This window comes from Microcaecilia unicolor, chromosome 4, assembly GCF_901765095.1.
Source record: "Microcaecilia unicolor chromosome 4, aMicUni1.1, whole genome shotgun sequence".
NCBI classification, from domain to species: Eukaryota; Metazoa; Chordata; class Amphibia; order Gymnophiona; family Siphonopidae; genus Microcaecilia; species Microcaecilia unicolor.
Genome location: NC_044034.1, coordinates 42,974,143 through 43,000,740, shown reverse-complemented (window position 1 = coordinate 43,000,740; position 26,598 = coordinate 42,974,143). Strand labels below are relative to the sequence as shown.

At 43.3% G+C, this 26,598-nt stretch overlaps 1 protein-coding gene across 1 annotated transcript in view; it reads right to left on the bottom strand.

Moving 5' to 3' along the window:
- Positions 1–26,598, bottom strand: part of FAT3 (FAT atypical cadherin 3) — a 739,365-nt gene that overhangs the window by 126,082 nt on the left and 586,685 nt on the right. The window contains 3 exon segments of the mRNA XM_030200168.1: positions 4,450–4,587; positions 6,788–7,002; positions 10,578–10,967. Coding sequence (XP_030056028.1) covers positions 4,450–4,587; positions 6,788–7,002; positions 10,578–10,967 — 743 coding nt within the window.

Sequence of the window (26,598 nt, the reverse complement as noted above, 5' to 3'; positions counted from 1 at the left end):
CAGTAGTCAAGGCGAGAGGTAATGAGAGAGTGGATGAGAGTTCGGGTGGTGTGCTCGGAGAGGAAGGGGCGAATTTTGCTAATGCTATAGAGGAAGAAGCGACATGCTCTAATGCATGCTTATTAGGTGTATCATTAGTATTATGCTAACATTGTATTATATCTCTGGTATTTGAATTCCAGTGCTGCTAAATGTGTATATTTTTGATACTGTTTAATGGTAGCTGTATTATTAGATTTCAATTTACTGTTTTCAAGTTCACCTCATTAAGGGCCCTGTTTACTAAGCTGTGTTCAAACAAATCCGCAGTCAAGCGGAGAACTCGAACGCCCTACGGGAGAACACAGGTATAGAAGAAAGTGGGATGTTTGACCACGGCAAAACAAAACCTGGAGAGATGGATCCATGCCGTGGTCAAACATCCCACTTTCTTCTATACTAAGCTGCGTTAGCATCTTTAACGCTCATTAACCATGTATGCGCATTAACCATACAAGCGCCTACACGGTGAGCGCACACACTAATTGTAGGCACGTTAAAAACGTCAATGCACCTTAGTAAACAGGGTCCTTATTGTATTTATGTTTATATTTGGTCATTTTTACTATTGTTATGCTGTTAACAAAATTGTAAGTTTTATGTTAAACTGTACCTGCTGTACACCACCTTGGGTGAATCTCTTCATAAAGGTGGTTAATAAAGCCCAATAAATAAATAAAATAAATAAATAAATATATAAGATATTGTTATAGCTATAAAATCCTGTCATTAAGAGGATGAGACTTGAAATAAATATCACAAATCTCTGAAAACCTCTCTCTTCAACAAGGCCTACCACGAGAACCTGTAGCTTAACCATAACACTTCACCACCCCACCCCAACTTAAACGACGTCTTTCTTTAAATGTTTACTTAGTTCTTCTCTGTCGTCCTTGATCTCTTTATAACACCAATTTGTATCTTTTAACCTGTAATGGCGATGCCATAACAGATCTTTGTAAGCCACATTGAGCCTGCAAATAGGTGGGAAAATGTGGGATACAAGTGCAATAAATAATAATACCACCTTTCTCTGATCACAATCATACATATGTAAGTATTGCCATACTGGGGAAGACCAAAGGTCCATCAAACCCAGCATCCTGTTTCCAACAGTGGCCAATTTAAAATGTTTTCCACTGTCTTTAATTACCTTATTTATTTAGATTTGACTCACACCTTTTTCAGCTGTAGCTCAAGGCGAATTACATTCAAATACACTAGGTATTTCCCTGTCCTTGGAGGGCTCAAAATATAAGTTTGTACTTGAGGTAATAATAAATGACTTGTCCAAGATCACAAGGAGCTGCAGTAGGAATTGATCAGGCTTCCCTGGTTCTCAACCCACTGCTCTACCATTAGGCTACTCCTCCACTCCAGTTGTCCTGGAGGGATGAATACAGATAGTCTCTCTGTGTAGGAGTGCTAGGTCCATCATCAGCTTTTGTAGCTGGTCTTTCAGTACAGACCAGTTCTGTCCAGGGGGTATTATTATTTTTACAAAGCTGTGGAAAAAGGGTGCACGCTGCTGGGGGGGGGGGGGGGGGGGGGGTGCCACGCGCCTGCCGGCTCTTCGTTTTCATGTTCCCTCTGCCCCAGAACAGGAAGTAACCTGTTCCAGGGCAAAGGGAGCATGAAAACGAAGAGCCGACAGGCGCGTGGCACCCCCCCCCCAGTGGCGTGCACCCGGGGCGGACCGCCCCCACCACCCCCCCCTTGGTACGCCACTGGTCCTAAGTAAATAAATCACAGCCGTATTAAGAAGGAATACCAGTAATGGGGATAGGTGGGAGCAGATCATTCACAAAATTGGGATCATAAGTTCCTTTTGCTTTTTGTGCATTTTAGGGCTTTGTTCACTCTTCTATTATTGATCATTTGTTATCATGTGTTTTACTGAAGACTCTGCATTATATTATTTTGTAACCGCCTTTTTAGCAATATGTAAGCCACATTGAACCTGCCATATGGTGGGAAAATCTGGGATACAAATGCAATAAATAAATAATTTATTGTTCAGCAGTTTGCTGTTTTGTTCTTTTGATCCTCAATAAAAACCGTTAAAAGCTTAAAACTGCCTCTATAGGTAAAACTGTGATTTAACCCGCAGATACGGGTTTTATAAAACTACTTCCCCATGTGCAAGGAACAGTGCATGTGCAGTGCTATTTCACCTACATTTATACCTACTGCATGGGGAGGTGCACTTGGGAGTGGGATTTGGAATTAAATGCAAACTTTTACATTTTCAAAATTATGCATATATTTACTTAAAAGCATTCAGACAAATTAGCAGGTGTAAAAGTATGTGGTACTTTCATGAGGATAGTTTTCAAACCATATACTTTTAGTTTAAAAATCCCACAAAGTCCCCGGAGTGGAAAGCATGCAATGCTTTCAACAAAACTCAGGGGCCCTTTTACTAAAGGGCTGTTGTACGGCAACCCGGAACTACCGCCAGCCCAACGCAACCGCCGATGGTAGTTCCACTTCCAGCGCGTGCTATTTCCAGCGCTGCTGGATTAAAAAAAAAAAAGTAAGTACGTGGTACCCGCAGGGGATTACCGCAAGGGTAGCACGGGAGCCCTTGCTGCCACCTCAATGGTTGGCAGTAAGTGCTCCCCCCCCCCCCCCCCCCCCCCCCCCCGCATGGCCACAAAGAAAGTGCAAGCTTACCACATGACAATGTGGTTTTTCTGGTTTTTTACCTGCTGCGTGGCAAAAAAAAGTCACCGCTGCTACCATAGGATCCTTTTTACCGCAGCTTGGTACAAGGATCTCTGAGTATCTATGAAAATTACTCCCTGTACCAATAAATAAAGGAAGAGCTATCTGCAGCTGTGTATGAGGGAGAAGGGCCCTGATGTGCTCACCCTTTGCTCCTTTCTCCTCCCCCAAAATGCCCACACACACTCTCTGGACAGGCCAGTAGTGACCCTGTCTGGTTACAAAATATTAAAGGACTAAAACTGATATACCATTAAATTACATTATAAGCCCTTTGGGGACAGGGAAATACCTACCTGCTTATAATCTAACGAGAAAAACGCCCAAGTTCCGACCTAAATCGGGAGATGGACGTTTATCTCACAAAAACGAATAAAGCGGTATAATTGAAAGCCGATTTTTGGACGTTTTCAACTGCACTCCGTCGCGGATGCGGACAAAGTTGATGGGGGCGTGTCAGAGGTGTGGCGAAGGCGGAACTGGGGCGTGGTTATCTGCCGAACAAAGATGGGCGCATTTCACTGATAATGGGAAAAAAGTATGCGTTTTTAGCTAGAATTTAGGACACTTTTCCTGGACCCTGTTTTTTCACGAATAAGGCCCCAAAAAGTGCCCTAAATGACCAGATGACCACTGGAGGGAATCGGGGATGACCTCCCCTGACTCCCCCAGTGGTCACTAACCCCCTCCCACCACAAAAAAATGATGTTTCATAACTTTTTATTTTCACCCTCAAATGTCATACCCAGCTCCCTGGCAGCAGTATGCAGGTCACTGGAGGAGTTGTTAGGGGGTGCAGTGGACTTCAGGCAGGTGGACCCAGGCCCATCCCCCCTACCTGTTACAATTGTGCTGCTTAATGCTTACTAGTCATCCAACCCCCCCAAACCCACTGTACCCACATGTAGGTGCCCCCCTTCACCCCTTAGGGCTATAGTAATGGTGTAGACTTGTGGGCAGTGGGTTTTGAGGGGGATTTGGGGGGCTCAACACACAAGGGAAGGGTGCTATGCACCTGGGAGCTCTTTTACCTGTTTTTTTGGTTTTGTAAAAGTGCCCCCTAGGGTGCCCGGTTGATGTCCTGGCATGTGAGGGGGACCAGTGCACTACGAATCCTGGCCCCTCCCACGAATAAATGTCTTGGATTTATTCGTTTTTGAGCTGGGCGCTTTCATTTTCCATTATCGCTGAAAAACAAAAACACCCAGCTCACACATTGTTGAATAAAACATGGGCGTCTATTTTTTCCCAAAATACGGTTCGGTCCGCCCCTTCACGGACCCGTTCTCGGAGATAAACGCCCATGGAGATAGGCGTTTTCGTTCAATTATGCCCCTCCTAGTGTACCTGAACATAATTCACCTTGAGCTACTACTAAAAAATGTGTGAGCTAAATATTAATAAAATAAACCATCAACATTTATACTTGGAGATAGTGGTAACTGAGATTTCAAATTATATCTCAGTAATTGCTTTGGATTTGCAGTTCAACTCTCTAAACACTACACTAATACAATATAATTAAAAAAATATTCCAGCATTTTCAATCAAAGAGTACAAAGTGGATTATAAAGAATTAAAACAAAGACAAAACATCAAATTACACATCTTGAAATCACACCTAAGCAGGCAGTAAATAAAGCATAGCTGCTTCCAAGATGATTATGAAAGAACAATCCTTACCCTTTCTCTGTCCAATTTTTCTTTAACTTTTACAAGTCCCAAAACAGGATCAATAGTAAACTGATGTTCTCGATCACCACCAATGATGGAAAACTGAATCTGTCCATTGGAAAGACTATCCAGGTCCTCTGCTATCAACTTTGGAAGAAAAGGAAACATGCACTTAAAAATCTGTGCTAAGAGGGACAGTATTAGGAAAAAATATTAATGAAATGTTTCTATTTATGCATTAGCATAAAGGGCAATTTTATAACCTAGGCATGTAAAGACTCAGAATACAAGCTCTTACGGGTATATCTGCACACATACCTGCATCAGTGTTAGCAGGGCACCTAAGCACTATTCTGCAAATCCACACTTAGCCTACATACCCCAAGATTCTATATATGGTGCTGAAATTTTGGACGTCAGACTCAGAAACAAAATGAAGAAAGAAGATTTCGGCTGGCGGGGGTTGGGGTCCCCTGCCAGCAAAGGTAGCAGATGGCGGGTTGGCGGCGGGAGGGGGGGTTGAGAGGGTCGTCGGCAGGGGGGTCCAGGGCCCAGGCCCCCATGGCCCCATAGTAGCTACGCTCCTGATTGGTACTAACTTGGTTTTGCACGTGCATCTGCCTGCTTGCTACAACACTGGAGGTGCCTAAATCCCATAGAGCGTAACTCAAAAGGGGTCGTGGCCGAGGGAGGGGCATGCTGAAAAGTTGGCATGTAGTGTTACAGAATAGCGCTATTTATGTGCCAAAATGCCATGAGTTGGGCACCCATTTTTTGGAAACTGAACCGAAACACCATGCTCTCCTTGTAGTAGGCGTCAGAAGCTCTGCTTACCTTCAGTTAAGTACTGGGGTTGCTGATTTTGGACTTTAAATGAGTATACATTTGTTTTTAAAGTTTTTGTTTCCAAAGAATGTTGTTTATCACATAAATTAAAAGATTAATCCCAGCATAGGAGGCAAATGATTAGTATGTATGAGGCGCTGCAGATCTGGACTAGCTGTGTGCTATAGGAGATCACATAGCCGTCTTATTTGCTTTCTGATGCCTCCTATCTGGATTTAGTTTAGTGAGTTTTGTTGGGCAGTTTTGTTTGTACAGCCCCAGATGCTTTCACCACTTTTGCTCAGTTTGGATGATCCTTTTGATCTTTTTCAATTTTCCATTTAGGAGTATTAGTCTTTTTCCCTTATGTGCAGCTCCTTGTGACTCTGGGCAAGTCACTTAACCCTCCACTGCCCCTGGTACAAAATAAGTACCTGAATATATGTAAACCGCTTTGAATGTAGTTGCAAAAACCTCAGAAAGGTGGTATATCAAGTCCCATTTCCCTTTCCCTTTTTGTGAGTTGGGTACCGGCATTCACATCCGGTTTCAGCTGGTGTAAATACTGGCACTCAACGTCCGGCACAGGAATCAGCTCTAAGTGCTATTCTCTAAAGAGCCTCATCCCAGAGCACTCTTTTTAGAATACCGCTTAGTGCCAAATTTTTCCAGCGCTGATATTTGAGCGGTGTTTATAGACTCCCCCCTCCTCCCAAACTCTGACTGGTGTAAGTGCAGATGTCTATATGTTAGGCCTGCCACAACCAGGCTAGATTTATATTTTATAACAGAATCTATGTGCCTGAGGTTCTGCTATTGAATAAGCCCCTACTATGTTGCCTCAGGGCACTTAAATGGAGAAACCCAGTTATAGAATTGCCCCCATAGCATATACGTTAACAAACACATTTGTCAAAGCTGTCTTCTATTACATTTTAACACAGAAAATGATGGCAGATAAAGACCCTATGCCCATTCATACCATCTACTATCTCTTCATCTCCCTTAGAGATGCTTTCTTTAGTTCATAAGGCGTCTTTGTCTCCACCGTCCCCCCTCCATTCCATACATTCACCACCCTTTCCATAAAGAAGGATTTCGTTAGACTATTCCTGAGTCTATCACTTACATCCTATGCCCCTCATTTCAGAGCTTCCTTTGCAGTTGAACCATTTATGACATGGAGGTATTTAAATGTCTCTATCATATCTCCCCCCTCTCCTAGCTTTCTTCCAAAGTATACAGATTGAGATCTTTAGGTTTGTCCCCATATGCTTCATGATGACGATCACTGACCATTTTTGTTGATCAGTGTTGTGTTTCTAGCAATATCAGGCACAGGTCATATGCCTACAATGATGTTGCGAGGTTTTTCAATGTACTCACATTGATACAATATCAGTCTACTGTTCCATATATTTCCACACATCACTAGTGTTATATGATAAACACACAGATACGAATTATCACAGGGGAATACAAAAAAAAGTTTGATGTTAGGAAAACCAAGGCCCATGCTCACCATAATGACTGAATCTCCAATTGATGCATCCTCACTGATTACTGCACTGTAAACCTCTAGGTTGAACTTTGGGGCATTGTCATTAACATCCGTTAAGTTGATGTTCACTGTAGTGACTGCACTAAGTGGTGGAGAACCGCCATCTTTTGCTTCCACTATTAAGTAGAAATCTTTGTGCATTTCATAATCCAGACCAGCCAGGACAGAAACCACACCTATCAAGAGTACAAAAAGATCAACAGAGGAAACAAATACAAATACCATCGCTCCAACTCCTGAAGGAAAAAAGCCCCACCATGAACAAAATGAATTCACCACCAGAAAAATCTACTACGCATATGTAATGGACAAGTTTGTATGTGTAGAATAAACTGTGGATGGCTATATTATGTTGTTGCCGGGATTTGCATAATTTCAAATCAGATAATTTACAAACTGTAACTTGCTGAAATGGCTGCAGCACCACTTGATATTCAATATAGTCAACACATAGGTCGCTGGTGCCTTCTAGATGAAGTGGACTTGTATCCTCAAAGGCTTTTGCTTCAAGAAATCTGATAGTCTAAGGGGCCACCATTATTTGGGTCATTTTGATATCACATGGCTACCCCTCTGGAAGTTTTGAATGTTTTCAAGTCAGCTTTCATAAAATGAGACTGTCTGGAAGGGGAAAATCAGGGATTTTATTTTACAGTTTAGTGGTGTTAACATTTATCTAACCGTAACTGGATAACAACCATTTCACCTAGGCCACCACAAACGTTCAGATGGTTATGATGTTTTCTTATTATGGATCGGAGCAAAATCTGAATTGGTGACCTACAACTGAAAGATTTTGTAACTGCCAATCCTCTGTGTCATCTGGCCTCTTCTCCCCATGCCACTGTCAAAACAGAACTTTTAGAATGACTTTTGACATTCACATATTACAAGCATTATCGTTTGTTTGCAACCTCCACATAAGATGTGCCATGTTGGGTCAGAAAAAAGGCCAATCAAAGCTAGCCAATCCAGGTCACAAGAATCCAGCAGGATTTCAAGAATTAGATCCATTCCTTGAGGCCTATACCACGATAAGTATAGGTTTTCCCAAGTCTATAGGGTTGTTAATGGTATAAATCTTTTCTAAATCCAGAGATGCTAACTGTCCTGTCCACATCTTCCAGCAACAAACTTCACTGATTTAACTGTGCTACCTATTAGTGTCATAGAGCATCCTCTTGTCTTAGCAATATTTTACAGGGTAAATAACTGTTCCTTATTTACCCATACCACCCCTCTTATGATTTTATAGATTCTATGACATCCCTCAGTTGTCTATTCTCAAAGCTTAATAGCACTAACCTGTTTAGCTTTACACTCCCTCTGCCTGTTTCTGTATCTCTTCTAGCTTTGAAATATATTTTCTGAGATGGGGCAATATGAACAGCAAACAATACTTGAGGTGTAGTCACACCATGGATCAACTCAAGAGTATTCAACTATTCTCCATTCTAGAATCTATTCTGACAACGTCTGAATCCTACAAAAGTATACTGTTTAGCCATTTCCGTCAAAGAAATTAAAAACAAGTTCAATGCTTAGAGTGTCACACTCTTGGACCAAATATGAAGATGAGGTCCTGAAGTCCTACTTGTTGAAGGGAGTAAGAGGCCCTTTTACAAAGTGTGCCAAAATGGAGTTACCACAAGGCTACCTCGTGGCCCTTGAGGTAATTTCATTTTCGGTGCGCATCCGCTACACGTGCCCAAAATTTTTTTTTATTTTCTGGACCGTGTTAGCTACACGCGCCAAGTGGAATTTGGCATGTGTAGGTCATCACCACGCGTGAGACTTTATCGCTAGATCAATGGCTGGTGGTAAGGTCTCAGACCCAAAATGGACACATGGCAATTTTGATTTTGCTGCACGTCCATTTTTGGCAAAATTTTTTAAAAAAGGCCTTTTTTGCAGGCATGCTGAAAAATGGATTGACGCACAGCCAAAACCCACGCCTACACTCCCGCAAGCCATTTTTCAACGCACTTTAGTAAAAGGACCCCTAAATTTAAGTCTGCTCAAAGAAAATTTGATCCTGAATTCAGCTGCCTGAATTTAAGATCTAAACTTTCCTAACTCTCTTACAATTATCTTTACTGAAGCATTTGAGAAGCACCTTGTGGAGATTTAGAAATTCCCCATGGATGCTTGTCAAATGACCTTAAAGATCTATTATTTATCTACGAAATTAGAATGGATTACGAAGATTCTTAGGCAGGGTAATTATCTATGGATAGTCTGAATATGAATCAAATGTTATAAATTTTTTTACCAAAGCTGAAGTACACCAGCAAGTTTTGTGATTTCCTACATTTTTGAATCTGACTGGGATTGGACACTTGAGATGATTTTTCCATTATAGAGTGAGACTGAAATCTGGATCTTTCTAGCTATTTCTAAGAAAACACAGTAGAAATTTAAGTATTTTTGGTACAATGCTCAGCAGTTTTGTCTACTGGTTCTTAGTTTTTTCTTCAATATATTCAAATATGTAAGGCCATTGAAGTATATGTTTGCTACTTCTGAGGTTTATTAGTTTGTTGTTGGCTTATTTCTGTTGTTGTTTGTCATTGTAGCTGCATTTTTTAAATTCTTGTTTCTTGTTGGTTTCTACCAGATTGAGAGTTACTAAACAAGAAATGTAGAATATTTCCTTACTAGCCGTTGAGCCCGTAAAAACGGGCTAGTATAGGACGGGGGGTGGGGGGGGGGGGGGTTTGAAAGGCCCCCCCGCCGCCGAGCTCGCCACTGCCCCTCCGAGGTCACCGCTACGCCCCCCCCCCCGGAGTCGCCGCCACCCCTCCACCCGGGCCCTCGCTTCGCTATTGAAACAGCGCGGGAACGGAGCACACAGCTCAGATGAGCTGCCGTCCTTCTTCTCGGGACACAGGCAGGGAAGGAAGGCCGACGGCAGCTAAGCTGTGTGCTCCGTTCCCGCGCTGTTTCTATAGCGGAGCGAATGCCCGGCCCGGGTGGAGAGTGGGTGGTAGTGGTGACCTTGGGGGGAAGCGGTAGCGACGGCGGTTTCGTCCCCCCCTTGCGCAGTAGAGACCCTCTCTGTCCCACCCCCGTCATCACGTATTGACGCGGGGCGGGACAGAGAGGGTCTTTACTGCGCATTTGCCAGTGAGTTCGGTCACTCGCCGTTTATATGTTTGATTATTTGCTTTGGCCCACTGTCTTGCTGCAAGTATACTCCCTCATGCTTGGAAATTTAAGGAAAAAAAGATAAATGGAATTGTGTTACTAGGAGAAAGACTAAGGTGAAATGTGTATGCATGACTGAGGAAAGGACAACTATAGAAATGATTTGTAATAGTAGTACTAGTAGTAGAGTGGATTTTGTACCATGGCTTTCCTTGCTAGCACAGATTTATCTTTTGTGGAAAAGTAAATGCTGGGTCACAAATCTTGTTGGAGCTGATGTACAACGTATCTAATATGATGACCTGCTTCTGATACTGATGAGTTTCTAGTAACTCATGGGGCAAGTAATTATGTTTTCTATATATGGTTAAAGAGTATTAATTTATATTGATTTACACTGTATTTGGTACTGATGATTCTTTTTCATCTGCCCTTAGCGTTTCTGGAAATGAAGGAACATTGAATAAAATAAGTGAAACAAAGAAAATGAAGTCCCAATATTTTTCACTGACATTCTGCATACTCAAAACTGAATTTCACAGTGCAAGAGAGGCAGGATGCTCCGGCTATATATCCGTTGCACTGAATTATGTATTTTACAAACCTGTTTTGGAATCGATCCTGAATTTTCCTCGTTCATTCCCAAACCTGATGCTGTAGGTAATCTCTGCATTTGTGCCAATATCTTTGCTGGCCGCGAAAACAGTGAGTATTTCTGTGCCTGGTGATGCATCTTCTGCCACTGAAATGAGATAGTCCTTCCTTTCAAAAACAGGAGGGTTGTCATTGACATCCAGCACTGTGATGGTAACCACAGTCAGGGAGGACAGCGACAACACAGGACTTAAGTCTGAGGCTTTTATGGTGATGTTGTAGGTTGACTGTAGCTCTCTGTCCAGTGGCTTCTCTAAAACGATGATCCCTGATATCCTGTCCACAGTAAAATGGCCATCTGCAGAGTTTGCCAGAGAGTATACCACTTTTCGATTCACCCCTAGGTGTAAAGCAAAATACAAATTAAGAACTGTTTTCCTGACCAAAATGAGGATAAAACTGATGTATTATTTGAAAGAAACACTTGTTTTGACCCTCAACCTGATTCCTCTTCTCTTTCTCGCTCCAAAATATAAACAAAATCAAATTGTGGCAATTTAAAAGAGAGAGGAATATGAGAGTTCTATTTCTATATAATTCAATCTGCATTCGTACCTCTAAGAATAACTTTTTGGTTTTTTTTCTGGTTGACAAGAAGGCTCCCATGATATCATATGATGTACAAATAAGGCCTATCAAGAGATCAGAATTGAGATGCCCAGGTCGAGTTATGCTCAGTTCTGGCAGTATTTAAAAATGGCTCCACCAACACACAGCCTTTTCTAAAACACCTGGAGGTTTGATTGTATTTTCTAAAACGCACACAGGAGCAGCCATTTAAGAAATACACACAGACAAAAAAAAATGGGCAGTATGAGACCATCCAGTTCCACATGTAGTTGTCCTACAAATAATGAGGCCACAATTTTACACCAGTTTCATTCTGGAGGCAGAAATAAATAATGGCAGATTAAGGAGAATAACTTCCTTAAACCCTCATGTAAAGCCATGGCCAAAATGAGCACTTAAAACCTGTGAATGACACAGAGCTGGTGAAAACCAAATGGGGAAATGTTTTCCCACAGATATGTATTCCATCTGTGCAATGTGGAATACATGTCTATGATTTCTGCCCCACCCGCCCCAGGGCCACCGAGAGATGAACCGGACCCAGGGCAGGGCCGCGCCCCCCCCCCCCCCCCCACACAATTGTTGCCACTGCCCCCCACCAGATTGCTGCTGCAATTGAAATACCTTGTTGGCAGGCGAGGATCCCGAGGTCCTGCCAGGAAAAGATGTCTTCCTCCAGCGCTGCTCTTCTGCCGATTGCCTGCCCCTGTGGCTGCTTTTTCTCTCAGGGCATGCTTAGTTCAAAACCGAGCACGCGTGCCCGAGAGGAAAAGCAGCCGCTCAGCTGTGCAGAAGAGCAGCGCTGGAGGTTCTCCTCTGGGTCCTCCCCAGCCTCCAAGGGGAGCCTGGCCATGGCGCCAGAGTTTTCTCTCCTGCTCCTGTCAGGACGTGATCACTCAGGTCCCATCAGAAGCAGGAGAGAGAGACCCCGGCGCTGGGCCCCACCTTGGAGGCCCAGGCCCGGGGAATTTTGCCCCTCCTCAGCGGCCCTGCCCAAACGAAGTCCCCTTGAAATATCTGCATGGTGTGGATGCTCATGTGTAAATAGCAGCTTTCTAAAACCACTATTTGCACATGCATGTAATCTTTGTGTGTAAGTAGCGCTATTTACATGTGGAGAGGCTTTTAAAATGGAGAAAAAACAGCAAAAGAGAAAGAGAGAGGCGCCAAAAGACACAGATTCAAATAATATAAAATAGTCACAAACCCACATGTTGACAGGACTCGACATGGCCGTGTTTCGGAAACTATGCCTGCGTCAGGAGCAATGTTCCCTCTAAGCGCAGAACGTGAGCGATTGCTCATATATTTTAAGAGCATTGCTCACTGATTTTAGGTAGTCGCTCCCAAAAATACCGCCCTGACTTTCAAACAAAATGAAACTATGAATAATAAAAATTAATTAAACTAAATCAATTACTGACCTGATTTAAACGACTTTCGAATAAAATTGCACTAAATGAAATGGTCTATGCTGTTGTTTCTTTGTCACTTCCGGTCTCGTGAAATGCATTGCTAATACTGGTGCTCAAAAATTGTTGTTTTTTAAAACTTGTTGCTCACACCTCTAAAAAAAAAATTTGCAAACACCAGGCCACTCCTTAGAGGGTACAATGGTCAGGAGTCTTTCGACCTTAAAACTGACCCAGAGTTGTAAGCAATTCTGGTGTATCTTGGAGATAATAAGATCAAAATCTACAAATCAGAAACTCAAGAAAAGGCTTAGCGCAACTGCAGCGAAACCAAACAGCGTCTCAGCAACAGAGACCCATGTCTGTAAAGTGCCACATCAGTGAGTCATTGTTCATTTATCTAATAATGCCCGAGGATTTCCTCATGAAATAAATAACAAACTAATCTGTATTTCTATTCATAGGCACTAGGATGGGGTAAGGGTAATGGTATTTGATATACTGCCTTTCTGTGGCACAATCAAAGCAGTTTTATGGTTGTTATATGCAAGAACTTTCTTTGTTCCTAGTAGGTTCAGAATCTAGGGTTTGTACCGGGGGAAATGGAGGGTTAAGTGACTTGCCCTTAGACATAAGGAGCTGCAGTGGGAATTGAACCCAGTTCCCCAGGTTCTCAGCCCACTACGCTAACCATTAGGCTACTCCTCTACTCACTGGGGCTGACCAATATTTTGCCCAACAATACAAAATCAGCAAATAGAAAGCTTGGAGGTGGGGATGAAGATTGGTTTGTTTGGCCTCTCCAACCAAAAAGGTGTTCCACTGTCTGTGTATGTATGTCTCTCTCTCTATATATGTATCTTTTACCAAAGAAAATTAGAAACATTAAAAAATAAAAAGGGTATTTTGCTTGTCTAATCTAACCTAAGATGGTATTTGTTAACAGCCAAATCCCTTACTGGTCCAAAGAAGTACAAAAGCAGAATGCCGTCTTTCGATGGGCCCAGTAAGATGGTCGTCCTTCGGCAGTTCTGTGAGAAACACGTCCTTGTTACTGTACACTTATGAATGTTCCTTATATTTCCCATACCTGGATGTCCGCAACTACTTGCACTGTACTTGCAGAACAACCAGGTACATCAGAGAAGTCCAAACTATACTAATAAGGACGTCTTTCTCGTAGAACGTTGATATGACAAATTGGCAAGTACTGTGAGTGTTTTAGGGATGTCCTTTCGCAGTTCTGGAAGATGGGTGTCCTTTTTACTATACTTTGGGCATCCCTGATTTGGACGTTTTGCACTGCGATAATGGAATGTCTAAGGACGCCCATACTATTTTTCGTTTATACCTACCTGATTTTGGCTGACTTCACAAGGGCGTCCTAATTCATACTTGGACGACCTTTCGAAAATGCCCTTCAGTGTGTGTAGCTAGCTAGTCCAGGTGCAGAATTAGTAAATAGTCAGTCACCCTATATATTAAAGGGTTGGGAGAAGAGCCAAGCTTTCATCTACTTCCTGAAGTACAGATAGTCTTGAGTTATACGTAGTCACTTTGGGAGTAAATTCTAGACCGTGGGGGCTACTTCCAAGAAGGCTCACTGGCGGGTATCACATTGTACAATTTCTTTTGCTGAAAGTACAGACAGTGATGATCCTTGAGAGGACCTTAGAGGTCTTAAAGGTATGTAAAGGGAGTACTCTGGCTCATTTTGTCTGAGGACCTTGAAAATCAAACATAGAGTTTTAAATTCCTTGATGAAATCAAGGACAGCTTTATGGAGCAGCTGGCACAGGAGCCGACGAGAGAAGGAAAAATTCTAAACCTAGTCCTTAGTGGAGCACATGATCTGGTGCAGGAGGTAATGGTGCTGGGGCCACTTGATAACAATGATCATAATATGATCGGATATGATATTAGCTTTGAAGTAAGTATACATAGGAAATCAAATACGTTAGCGTTTAACTTTAAAAAAGGAGACTATGATAAAATGAGAAGAACGGTGAAAAAAAAAGAGGAGCGGCTGCAAGGGTCAAAAATTTACATCAGGCGTAGATGCTGTACAAAAACACCATCCTGGAAGCACAGGCCAAATATATTCCGCGTATTAAAAATGGAGGATGGAAGACCAAACGACAGCCGGCGTGGTTAAAAAGTGAGGTAAAGGAAGCTATTAGAGCTAAAAGAAAATCCTTCAGAAAATGGAAGAAGGAACCGACTGAAAATAATAAGAAACGGGATAAGGAATGTCAAGTCAAATGCAAAGCGCTGATAAGGAAGGCTAAGAGGGACTTCGAAAAAAAGATTGCGCTGGAAGCAAAAACACACAGTAAAATTTTTTTTAAGTATATTAAAAATCAGGAAGCCGGCAAAAGAATCAGTTGGACCACTAGATGACCGAGGAGTAAAAGGGGCGATCAGGGAAGACAAAGCCATAGCGGAGAGATTAAATGAATTCTTTGCTTCGGTCTTCACCGAGGAAGATTTGGGTGGGATACCGGTGCCGGAAATAGTATTTGAAGCTGACGAGTTGGAGAAACTTAATGAATTCTCTGTAAACCTGGAGGATGTAATGGGGCAGTTCTACAAACTGAAGAGTAGCAAATCTCCTGGACCGGATGGTATTCATCCCAGAGTACTGATAGAACTGAAAAATGAGCTTGCGGAGCTATTGTTAGTAATATATAATTTATCCTTAAAATCGAGCGTGGTACTGGAAGATTGGAGGGTGGTCAATGTAATGCCGATTTTTAAATAAGGTTCCAGAGGAGATCCGGGAAATTATAGACCGGTGAGTCTTATGTCGGTGCCGGGCAAAATGGTAGAGACTATTATAAAGAACAAAATTACACAGCATATTCAAAAGCATGGATTAATGAGACAAAGTAAACATGGATTTAGTGAAGCGAAATCTTGCCTCGCCACTCTACTACATTTCTTTGAAGGGGTGAACAAACATGTGGATAAAGGTGAGCATGTTGATATTGTGTATCTGGATTTCCAGAAGGCGTTTGACAAAGTACCTCATGAAAGACTTCAGAGGAAATTGGAGAGTCATGGGATAGGAGGTAGTGTTCTATTGTGGATTAAAAACTGGTTAGAAGATAGAAAACAGAGAGTAGGGTTAAATGGTTAGTATTCTTGATGGAGAAGGGTAGTTAGTGGGGTTCCCTAGGGGTCTGTGCTGGGACCGCTGTTTAACAAATTTATAAATGACCTAGAGATGGGAGAAACTAGTGAGGTAATTAAATTTCCTGATGACAAAGTTATTCAAAGTCGTTAAGTCACGGGAGGATTGTGAAAAATTACAAGAGGACCTTACGAGACTGGGAGACTGGGCATCTAAATGGCACATGACGTTTAATGTGAGCAAGTGCAAAGTGAAGCATGTGGGAAAGAGGAACCCGAATTTTGGCTACGTCATGCAAGGTTCCACGTTAGGAGTCATGGACCAAGAAAGGGATCTAGGTGTCGTCATTGATGATACATCGAAACCTTCTGCTCAGTTTGCTGCTGCGGCTAAGAAAGCAAATAGAATGTTAGGTATTATTAGGAAAGGAATGGAAAACAAAAATGAGGATGTTATAATGCCTTTGTATTGTTCCATGGTGCGACCGCACCTCGAATATTGTGTTCAATTCTGGTTGCCGCATCTCAAAAAAGATATAGTGGAATTAGAAAAGATGCAGAGAAGGGCAACAAAAATGATAAAGGGGATGGGACGACTTCCCTATGAGGAACAGCTAAAATGGCTAGTGTTAGTTGAAGCTGATACAAACTTTTTTTTTGGTTTGACCAGTGTACAGGGCATTACAGTAGTCTAGTCGTGATGTTATCATAGCATGGATCACTGTGGTGAGACTTGTCTTCAATACTTGGAGAGAGATTTTGTAGTTGCTGTAGGTGATAGAGACAATTTTTGAAGGTTGTTTGAAACTGTGGCATCAGAGCGAATGATGAGTCTAGCAGGATCCCAAGATTCCTGACCTGTGATTTTAGGGGGAGTTCATACTTCCCAAAAGGTATTTTGAAGTCGGGTATTGGTCCATTTGTGTTTGGTACTCAAAGAATCTCTATTTTATTTGGGTTCAGGCAAAGTTTGTTGTTGTTTGCCCATTCCTGAGTTGCGGTTAGGCAGGCAGGCAGGCAGTCAGTCAGTTTACTCAGAGCTCTGGGTAAATCTGGTACAGTGAGTATGAGTAGTTGCACATCATCAGCATAGATGTAGAACTTTGTGTCCATTGACTGGAGAAGCTCAGCCAGAGGCTTGAAATAGATATTCAATAAAATGTGAGACAGTATGGATCCCTGTGGCACCCCACAGTCCAGTGCCCAGGGTGATGATGTTCTGTTGCTGAACAGAACTGATTGTTGTCTATCTGACAGATAGAATTTGAACCAAGTAAATACTATGCCACTGATATCTGTTTCTGCCAGTCTTGTAAGCATATTATGATCCACAGTGTCGAAGGCTGCCAAAAATTCGAGCAACACTAGTGTCAAGGCATATCCCCGTCACAAATTTGCAATGCTGTTAACACCATTCTGATCCCTGATGCAAGCATTTGCTAAAACACGGGCCGTGTCGGGTCTTTGAATCAATTTGCATCCTCTGAATTCCTGCTCCACCTTACTGTTTCATCTGTGGCTCTCTACATTACCATTGCGTCACGATTTTGTGTTGCTGCTTCCCTCTGATTTGTTCACCTCACAGAATTGCTCTTATACAGTCTGGGACTCGAAACAATAAAATGAAAAGTGAATTAGTTTCATACTATATTGTATATTCTGAAAGAAGCATCTACTGGAAGAACCGTGGAGGGGCATTTTCGAAAGGGACGTCCATGTTTTGATATGGACGTCCTTGCAAAACGTCCTGATCTAGGGGCGGGGAAACCCTTATTTTCGAAACAAGATGGACGTCCATCTTTTGTTTCGAAAATACCGTCAGGGATGTCCAAATCCTTAAATTTGGTCGTCCCTACACTTGGTCGTTTCTGATTTTCGGCGATAATCGAAACCAAGGACGTCCATCTCAGAAACGACCAAATGCAAGCCATTTGGTCGTGGGAGGAGCCAGCATTTCTAGTGCACTGGTCCCCCTGACATGCCAGGACACTAACCAGGCACCCTAGAGGGCACTGCAGTGGACTTCATAAATTGCTCCCAGGTACATAGCTCCCTTACCTTGTGTGCTGAGCCCCCCAAATTCCCCTAAAATCCACTACCCACAACTGTGCAGCACTACCATAGCCCTTTCAGACGAAGGGGGGCACCTAGATGTGGGTACAGTGGGTTTGTGGTGGGTTTTGGACGGTTCGCGGTTTCCTCCACAAACGTAACAGGTAGGGAGGGGGATGGGCCTGGGTGCGCCTGCCTGAAGTGCACTGCACCCACAAAAACTGCTCCAGGGACCTGCATACTGCTGTCATGGACCTGAGTATGACATCTGAGGCTGGCACAAAAGATATTTTTTGAGGGTGGGAGGGTGTTAGTGACCACTGGGGGAGTAAGGGGAGGTCATCTCCGATTCTCTCTGGTGGTCATCTGATCATTTCGGGCACCTTTTTGTGCCTTGGTTGTAAGAAAAACACGACCAGGTAAAGTTGTCCAAGTGTTCTTTCGATTATGGGTCGTGGACGCCCAAGTGTTAGGCACGCCCAAGTCCCGCCTTCACTACGCCTCCGATATCCCCCCTTGAACTTGGCCGTCCCTGCGACGGAAAGCAGTTGGGGATGTCCAAAATCGGCTTTCAATTATACCGATTTGGACGACCCTGTGAGAAGGACGCCCATCTTCCGATTTATGTCGAAAGATGAGAGTCCTTCTCTTTCGAAAATGAGCCCGATAGTCAACTAATCTCCTGTTTTCCGTCAAAAATATCCTACCCTATCATATGGATGTATATTTTTTAAATTTAAATAATGATGAACTGGAATGTCATTGCACAACAGTGTAATTTGTATTTTGAGATTATTAGCCAGCACTGCTGATACGACTCACAGTACAGTCAGTTGTTGATGTACTGCAAAGTAAATTTGCGTGCTGAGCCAGTCTCCCATAATGAGACCTGAAGGGAAGGCAGTGTATACTTGCTCATTCCACAGGGGCGTTGCTATTTTAGAACTAATTAAAACAGAAGGCTGCAACAACATTGCATACATTGCCTGACTGCCAGCTGATTCAGCAGCAGGGTCTTGGAAAACTGGGCTGCCTCATAAGCACAAAAAGGGCTTCAGCGTCTACATTCGCATTATGAGCTCGGCTGAACTGTGCTGCTATCCCAGAATAACATTCGCCTATCTATTAATTAACGTGATAAAGAGAGGTTACCTGTTTTCATCAGGGCACATTTTCTTCTTTTAAAATCTGACAGTGCTTTTCAGTGCTACAGCTTCTGAAAAGCACTGCGATAAAAGCAAGGGGTGGGAAAATACATGCCTCGTCAGCTTTGTATAGTGTGCTGCATTCATGCCAGCCTGAGCAGACATCTATTACTCTTCTGTACGCACAGACAGGATGTGACAGGGGCACAAAGATCAACAGTCAGAACAGAAAGGACATGGGATATAGAGTGACTGAAGACTTCTCGTCTATAGGTGATAAATAGAAATATATCAAAGCAGAGAAAAGAAAATAAGATGATACCTTTTTTATTGGAATAACAATACATTTTTCGATTAGCTTTCAAAGGTAACCTTTCTTCTTCAGATCAGAAATAAGTAAACGTTGACAGATATCAGAATATATAAGCGAAACACAAAAGCATTCCAATGGTAGTCTCACAGGAAGAGAGTGGGTTGAGTTAGGTGAGAACAGGGAGACTACAGGTGAAAATGGGAGAGAGAGGGAGGGAAACTCAGGAAACCTGGCCTACAGGCCTGTAATTGAATTCCTATTGTATCTTTCACCAGGAACTGAATGCTCTGTTCTAAAGTCCACAAATACCCAGGATTCCTTAATGCACAATATTTTAAAAAATGCTATGAAAGGCACACAGATGAGGAGGATAACTATGCATAGGTCATCTAGATGGGGAAATGGACATTTAAGTCTACCTGCTTACACAAGAATTTTCTAAAAGGCTTGACAAGTGTTGAGCCTTTCAGAAAATATATTCTGAATAAACGCATATATTTGGTACGTCACTGAAAAGTAGGTTTTCTGTTGTGTGAAGACATTTGGAAATAAAAACAAAACAAGGACTGTAATCAGTAAGGGTTTATAAGTATAACCAGGGGCGTAGCTAGGTGGGGCCACAGGGGCATGGGCCCCCGCAGATTTAGCCGTGGCCCCCCTGCTTTCACCCCTCCACCGCGACCCTCCCCCGCCACATTCGACCCCCCCCTTCCCGCCAATGACCCTCCCTGCCACATTCGACCCCCCCCCTTCTTGCCACCACCAACCCTCCCCCGTCGCTGTCGTCAGGTACCTTTGGTGGGGGGTCCCCAACCCCCACCAGCCGAAGACTTCTTCAGCGCCGGTCTCCGGCGCATTGCTGATCTGAATTTTGTTTCTGTGAGTCCTGATGTCCTGCACGTAGGAACGTGCAGGACGTCAGGACTCACAGAAACAGAATCCAGATCAGCGAACGCGCCAGACTGGGAGACTGGCGCTGAAGGGGACTTCGGCTGGTGAGGGTTGGCTAAAATGTGCCCCCTCACCTTGGGTTCTGGACCCCCCTCCCGCCGAAGTTGAGCTATGGCCCTGAGTATAACTAGCATTATATACGTGTATAAAAATAAAGTATAATTTTGTAACTAATGGGGGGGGGGGGGGGGGGGGTACTTTTATAAGAAGATACCTTTGCAAAAGTTCAAAAATGTGCCCATTAAAAAAAAGCAACATAGGCACAAATGGAGCTCATTTTCAAAAGAGAAAAACGCTCAAACTGGTATTTTCAAAACCAATTTTTAAATGTTTTTCTATGAAGTCCGTCAGAAGTGCATTCAAATCACAAAGGGGCGTGTCAGGGGCATGTTAAAGGAGGGATCTGGGCGTTCCTTAACACTTGGATGTTTTTCAGCCCTAATGGAATAAAACAAAACCGTCCAGGACTAAAACCAAGAAGTTTTGAGCTAGACCTGTTTTTATAACAAATAAGGCACAAAAGGGTGCCCTAAATGACCAGATGACCACTGGAGGGAATCGGGGTAACCCCCCCAGTGGTCACTGACCCCCTCCCCCCCCACAAATATCAATAGAAACATGATTTAGCAACCTGGAACTCATTAAAATTTGTACAGGCATCACACTGCACACTATTCTATAAGGCATGGTGCCTAAATCCCATGGTGCGTATCTCAAAAGGGGGTGTGGCCTTGGGAGTGTCAGGGCGTTCTGAAAAGTTGTGCATGGAATTTCCGAATACAACCTAACCACGCCTAACTTGGGTGCTGGCATTCAGGCCCCAGCACTGTTTATTGAATTCCCTCCTTTATGTAACAAGAAAGTTTATAAAATTACCCCTAAAGCTTCTAAAATTTACTCCCAAAGTTCCCTTGTCCTCCAGACCCTATAGTCATTAAACTTGCTCAGAATAAACCTCCTAATATATCAGAATGCATTTCTTTTAAAGGTATTTTACCATCATTGCACATTTACGTGTAATGCATGGTTACAACTCAATCAACACAGGACATTCCAGCATAATTTTTTATTATTGTATTATAAGTGTAATTAAGAAAAGAAGAGCTAGGTCAGTATGCTTTGCAACTGAACTTTTTTTTTGTATTAAGAGATGTGACACAGTGATAGCCTCACATACTACCAGAGAAAAGGAGCAAATTACCTGTTGAAGTGGAAAATCTTTTAGACTAAATACCGTGTTTCCCCGAAAATAAGACACTGTCTTATATTAATTTTTGCCCCCCAAAATGCGCTAGGTCTTATTTTCAGGGGCTGTCTTATTTTTCGGGGGAAACATCGGGGTTGGATCAGGGTTGGCCCGCCCGCCCTCCGTCGCTCCCGGAACTAACCTTACACGTCTCCTTTCACCTTCGCAGCAAGCAGCAGCAGAGCAGGCCACTCCTTCCTTCCGTGTCCCGCCCTCACCTGACGTAACGTCCGCGAGGGCGGGGCATGGAAGGAAGGAGAGGTCTGCCCTGCTGCTGCTTGCTGCGAAGGTGAAAGGAGGCGTTTAAGGTTAGTTCCGGGAGCGACCTTGGGTGGGTGGAGGGGGGGCCCGGCGACCTCGGGTGGGGGGGGGGGGGCAGCCCGGGGGCGGCCTTGTCCGGCTCTCGGCGGCCCTGCTTTCAAACAAAAATTTGCTAGGTCTTACTTTCGGGGGAGGCCTTATATCTACCAATTCAGGAAAACCTCTACTAGGTCTTATTTTGGGGGGGTGTCTTACTTTCGGGGAAACAGGGTAACAATTGCAGTCTCTTTTATCTTTTCAGCACACTTCAACTGACATACAACAGAAATATCAGAGGGTAGTGATTGAAATCGTGTAAGTTTACTAATTGGCTCCTCTAGGTTTTTCGGATGAAGTTCATCCAGTCCCAGGTTTACCCCACTGCATACAGTTTTGATTGCCCTAAGAAAACTTGGCAACAGGGCTTTATCAGCGGTGGGTGGAATTCAGGACTGGACAAGTCTATCCTTAGAAAGGGGAATTTTTTTTAACAGGTCACCTATGAAGGCCAAGTAAGTGCTTATTTCTAGCTTATAAGAACATGTACCTGCAAAAGCAACAACAATGAGATCGAAGCAGTAGACGTCACACCTTCTCCTGAGCAAGTGTAAATGTTTGCAATTAAAGTACACACATGTATGCATATTTTACAAATAATGCTCACAGTGACTCTGCCCTTGAACACGTCCACACACGGTTTGTGTAACAGTATGTGTGATGCAAGCTCATATATACTCATAGAAATATTCTATTCCATTCCACATATTTATATTCTACCTGGTTTTGCAAGAATTCAAGACAGATTACAAGTTAAGGTATCAACTGATATTAGTTGAGAATTATAAAATAACTAGTAAAAAAGGCCCGTTTCTGACACAAATGAAACGGGCACTAGCAAGGTTTTCCTTGGCTCCCCTGAAGCCACCCATGTCCAGCGACCCTCCTCTCCCCCTGCGCCCACTGCAGCCACCCATGTCCAGCGAACCTCCTCTCTCCCCTGCCCCCCTCCAGCCACCCATGTCCAGTGACCCTCTGGACATGGATCAGCTGTGAGGCATGTTTTTTTTCCCCCCGGGTTCTGAAGTTGACATAATGGCTACGGTGATGTCAGCCTGATCTATGGAGCCTAGCAGACCAACTCGGAATAAGCCGCGGTCCCAGGCAGCAAGTCAGAACGTTGAAGGTGAGAATTATTATATAGGAAAATAACACCCTTTTAAAACCACCAAAATGGAGTTACCGCCCGGCTACCGCGTGGCTCTTGTGGTAATTACATTTTTGGTGTGCGTCTGATACGCGCGTCCGAAAATAATTTTTATTTTCAGATGTGTGTATTGGACACGTGCAAAGTGGCATTTGACGCGCGTAGGTTATTAACGCCCTGTTATAGTGTGAGAGTTTACTGCTAGGTCAATGGCTGGTGGTAAAGTCTCTGACCCAAAATGGACGCGCAGCAATTTTCATTTTGCCACACATCCATTTTCAGCAAAAATTTTAAAAAGGCATTTTTTACAGGTGCGCTGAAAAATGATTCTGCAAACGCCCAAAACACACGTCTACACTACCTTAGGCCATTTTTCAGCGTGCCTTTGTAAAAGGGCCCCTTAGAGAATAAACATGTTTTCAAAGCTTTACAAAATAAAATAAATAACAGACGGCATTAGTCTAGTCCAGGTGATCTCAACTCAGTCCTCAGGACACACATAACCAGTCAGCTTTTCAGGATACCCACAATGAATATGCATGAAATAAATTTGCAGGCACTCTTTCCATTCTATGCAAATCTACTCAAGCATATTGAAAACCTGACTGACTAGGTGTGTCTGAAGGATTGGGTTGAGAACCCCTGGTCGAATCTGTAAAGGAATATCATTCCAAACTTTAGCCCCCTGATAAGAAAAAGAATATTACAGAATTTGTTTATATCGAATCTTCTTCATAGTTGGATAACCCAACTTTAACAAAGTGACGGGACAAAAATCACATCTAGCAGAAAAGATAAGCAATTGAGAAAGAAAATACGAATTTCATTCCATATAGTCTTGAATAGTAGTCATGTCATTTAAAATGAAATCAAACCTGCTGAGGGGAGGAGTCTGGACGGAGTCATAATTTATGCATGTACAAGCTGAGTTGTGAGGGGGAAATTGTGGAACTGAGAAAGCATGTCGCCGACATGGCAATGGGCCTAGAGGAGCAGGCTAAAATGCTCGCTGGTTTGGATAAACAGCTGACAGACTAGAGACAGACAAGCAATACCTGTTAGATAAAACTGAGAACTTGGAGAATCGAAGCTGCTGTTCCAACCTCAGTCTGCGGGGGCTGCCTGAGTCACACGAGTACATGGATTGCGAAAAGGTGGTACAACGTGTAGCAGCCACCATATTGTCTGTCAATGCTGATCCTGTTGATCCAGCGATCACTACCTTAGAGAGAGCCCATAGAGCACTGGGTTCATGGTGCTCCAACATCCCTAAAGACATCATAGTGTGTTTCAGGGATTATAAGGTGAAGGAGGTCATACTGGCTTAAAGTGAGGGCTAATAAGCCTTATGAGTTGGATACTTACAAAATTGATATCTATCAGGATTTATCTACTACTATCCTTCGATGTAGTTGTGTACTGAGCCCTCTGACCCAACATTTGCCTGATGCTGGGATCCGCTACAAGTGGCAACATCCATTTGCTCTGGTATTTTATAAAGAAAGTGAACTGCACCGTATTTGCTCATTGGAAGATGCCCAGGAGTTGCTTCCAGCTAGAGATAACCCAACAGTGGGTGAACCTGCTGAACGGGTGAACTGGAGTAGCAGAAATGGCACCGGGTCTCCAAGGTGGCGGAAGGCTGCAACAGCAGTCTTCGACTAAGCGGCTCCTATCCCAGAAAGCCAAGACTTGAAACAGCTTGCTCCATATCCTCATTTATTAAGGATTTACGTATTTCTGGGACAACCAAGGATTGGCACCTTTCTGTGTTCTGAAATGGATGGATGGATTCGGTGGATAGCTAGTTGAGCCCCGTTGGGGTTACCTGCAGTGGTATTTTCTTCCTCCTTACTTAGGTGTGCTGACATCTTTTGGCATGCCGAACTTGATGAAGGGGTTATTTTAGGTGGGAAGGGGTGGGGGGGGGGGGGTCGGGTATTTTTTTTACTGGTGCCATTTGATTATGTTATTGACAATGGAGGGCTATTGTGTAGTAGGGCGTGTGTATGTGTAGGGGGGTGGGGGCGTTAAGATGGTGTGGGTTACATTGTTGGCTAGAATGGAGTGGATGGCTCTATGTCTGAGTGTGTGTGTGAGTTTGAATGTGTGTGGACTAAAAGTCAATTGATGTTCAAAGAACAGGCCACCTACGAATGGATTTAGCTTTTATCCAAGAAACGCATCTGAAGCAGGGGCACCTGGTTTTCCATAGGCAGTATCCTACCATTTTGCTTCTACTGGATCACAGGCACAAACCATGATAGCCTTGTCAGGGGCGTTCCCCTGGCAGGTTCGACTGGTGATTCCTGACAAAAATGGCCTATATTTGCTGCTGAAATTAGCTCTAGCAAATACTTTATATACCTTGCTATGTGTCTATGCTCCCAATGAAGATCAGGGGCCTTTTTTTGATGCCTTGGGCCTTCTACTGCAGTGTCATGGGGAGGGACACCTTTTGGTGGGGGGTGGGGTGGCTTTAATATTACAGTGGACCCTTAGTTAGATAACTCTGTATCTCGGGTGGGATATGCACTACGCGATAGAGCAAGTTTTAAGAGCTTTCTTACATGGCTTACATGACCTTTGGAGAGTGGCGCACCTGATGGAGAGGGACTATACTTACTTTTCTTTGGTGCATCAGTCTCACCCTTGAATGTAGGATGTGCGTCAACAAATTCTCTCACCAAGCACATGCTTGGTGGGAGAATTGCTTGACGCACTGCCTATGTTTAGCTGCAAATGCAGGTTTGATGTCCATATCAGACATTGACTGACCAGTCAGGAAAGGTTGAAGACTCATTAGTTAAACATCTAGTCTGATTTTAGACCTATATTCTCAGTTTGAGATTTACTGACTCCTGATGCAGGCCATGTTGCTGAAACACAGTCCATGTCGAGGAAGACTGAACCACTGATAATAAAAGATCTCCAACCATTTTTGTCTACTTCGCTACCCTTTACTGCTTACTAGACTTCTGTAACATACTGCTAGCTTACAGAATTGCTTTTTAAGTAAACAAGAAAAACGTAGTTTCTCCCTAGATTATAGTCCGATGTGTTCTTAAAAGCCAGATAAGAAACCATGCAGGGTAAAAAACTCAATTAGAACAGCTGCTGTACTACTGAGCCAGACTTTTGCTTCCGGGGTCAGTCAGAGCACTAAACAAACAGAGCAGTACACCTCTTTTTTGACATATAAATAACATTTTCATTTTGAGGTTATTCTACTGAAGGTTTCCACTTAATAACTGAATTAATGAGATGTGCCCTTGCAACAGCACTAATAGAAGAAATATATTTTATATGTGATACATGTGTCTATACACGCTAGATGCACATTTAAATATAAAGCGCTAGATGCACATTTAAATATAAAGCGCTGACTGCCACAAGCAGAATTAGGCCCCGATATCAGTGCCGGCACCTCTGCAGGTACCAGCACTGAATATCCAGACTCTGGCTGGCCTCTACCTGTGGCAAGAATGAATTGTAAGCAGATGCGATATTCAGCCACCTACCCAGTTAGCTAACTAGGTGGCGGGCTGAATATTGGGTGGTTATATCCAACCCTTCTCCTCCCCATATATATGCAGTGCCCATCAACTCAAGCAGTGCATGCCCCACCCCCAATAGAAACACTATT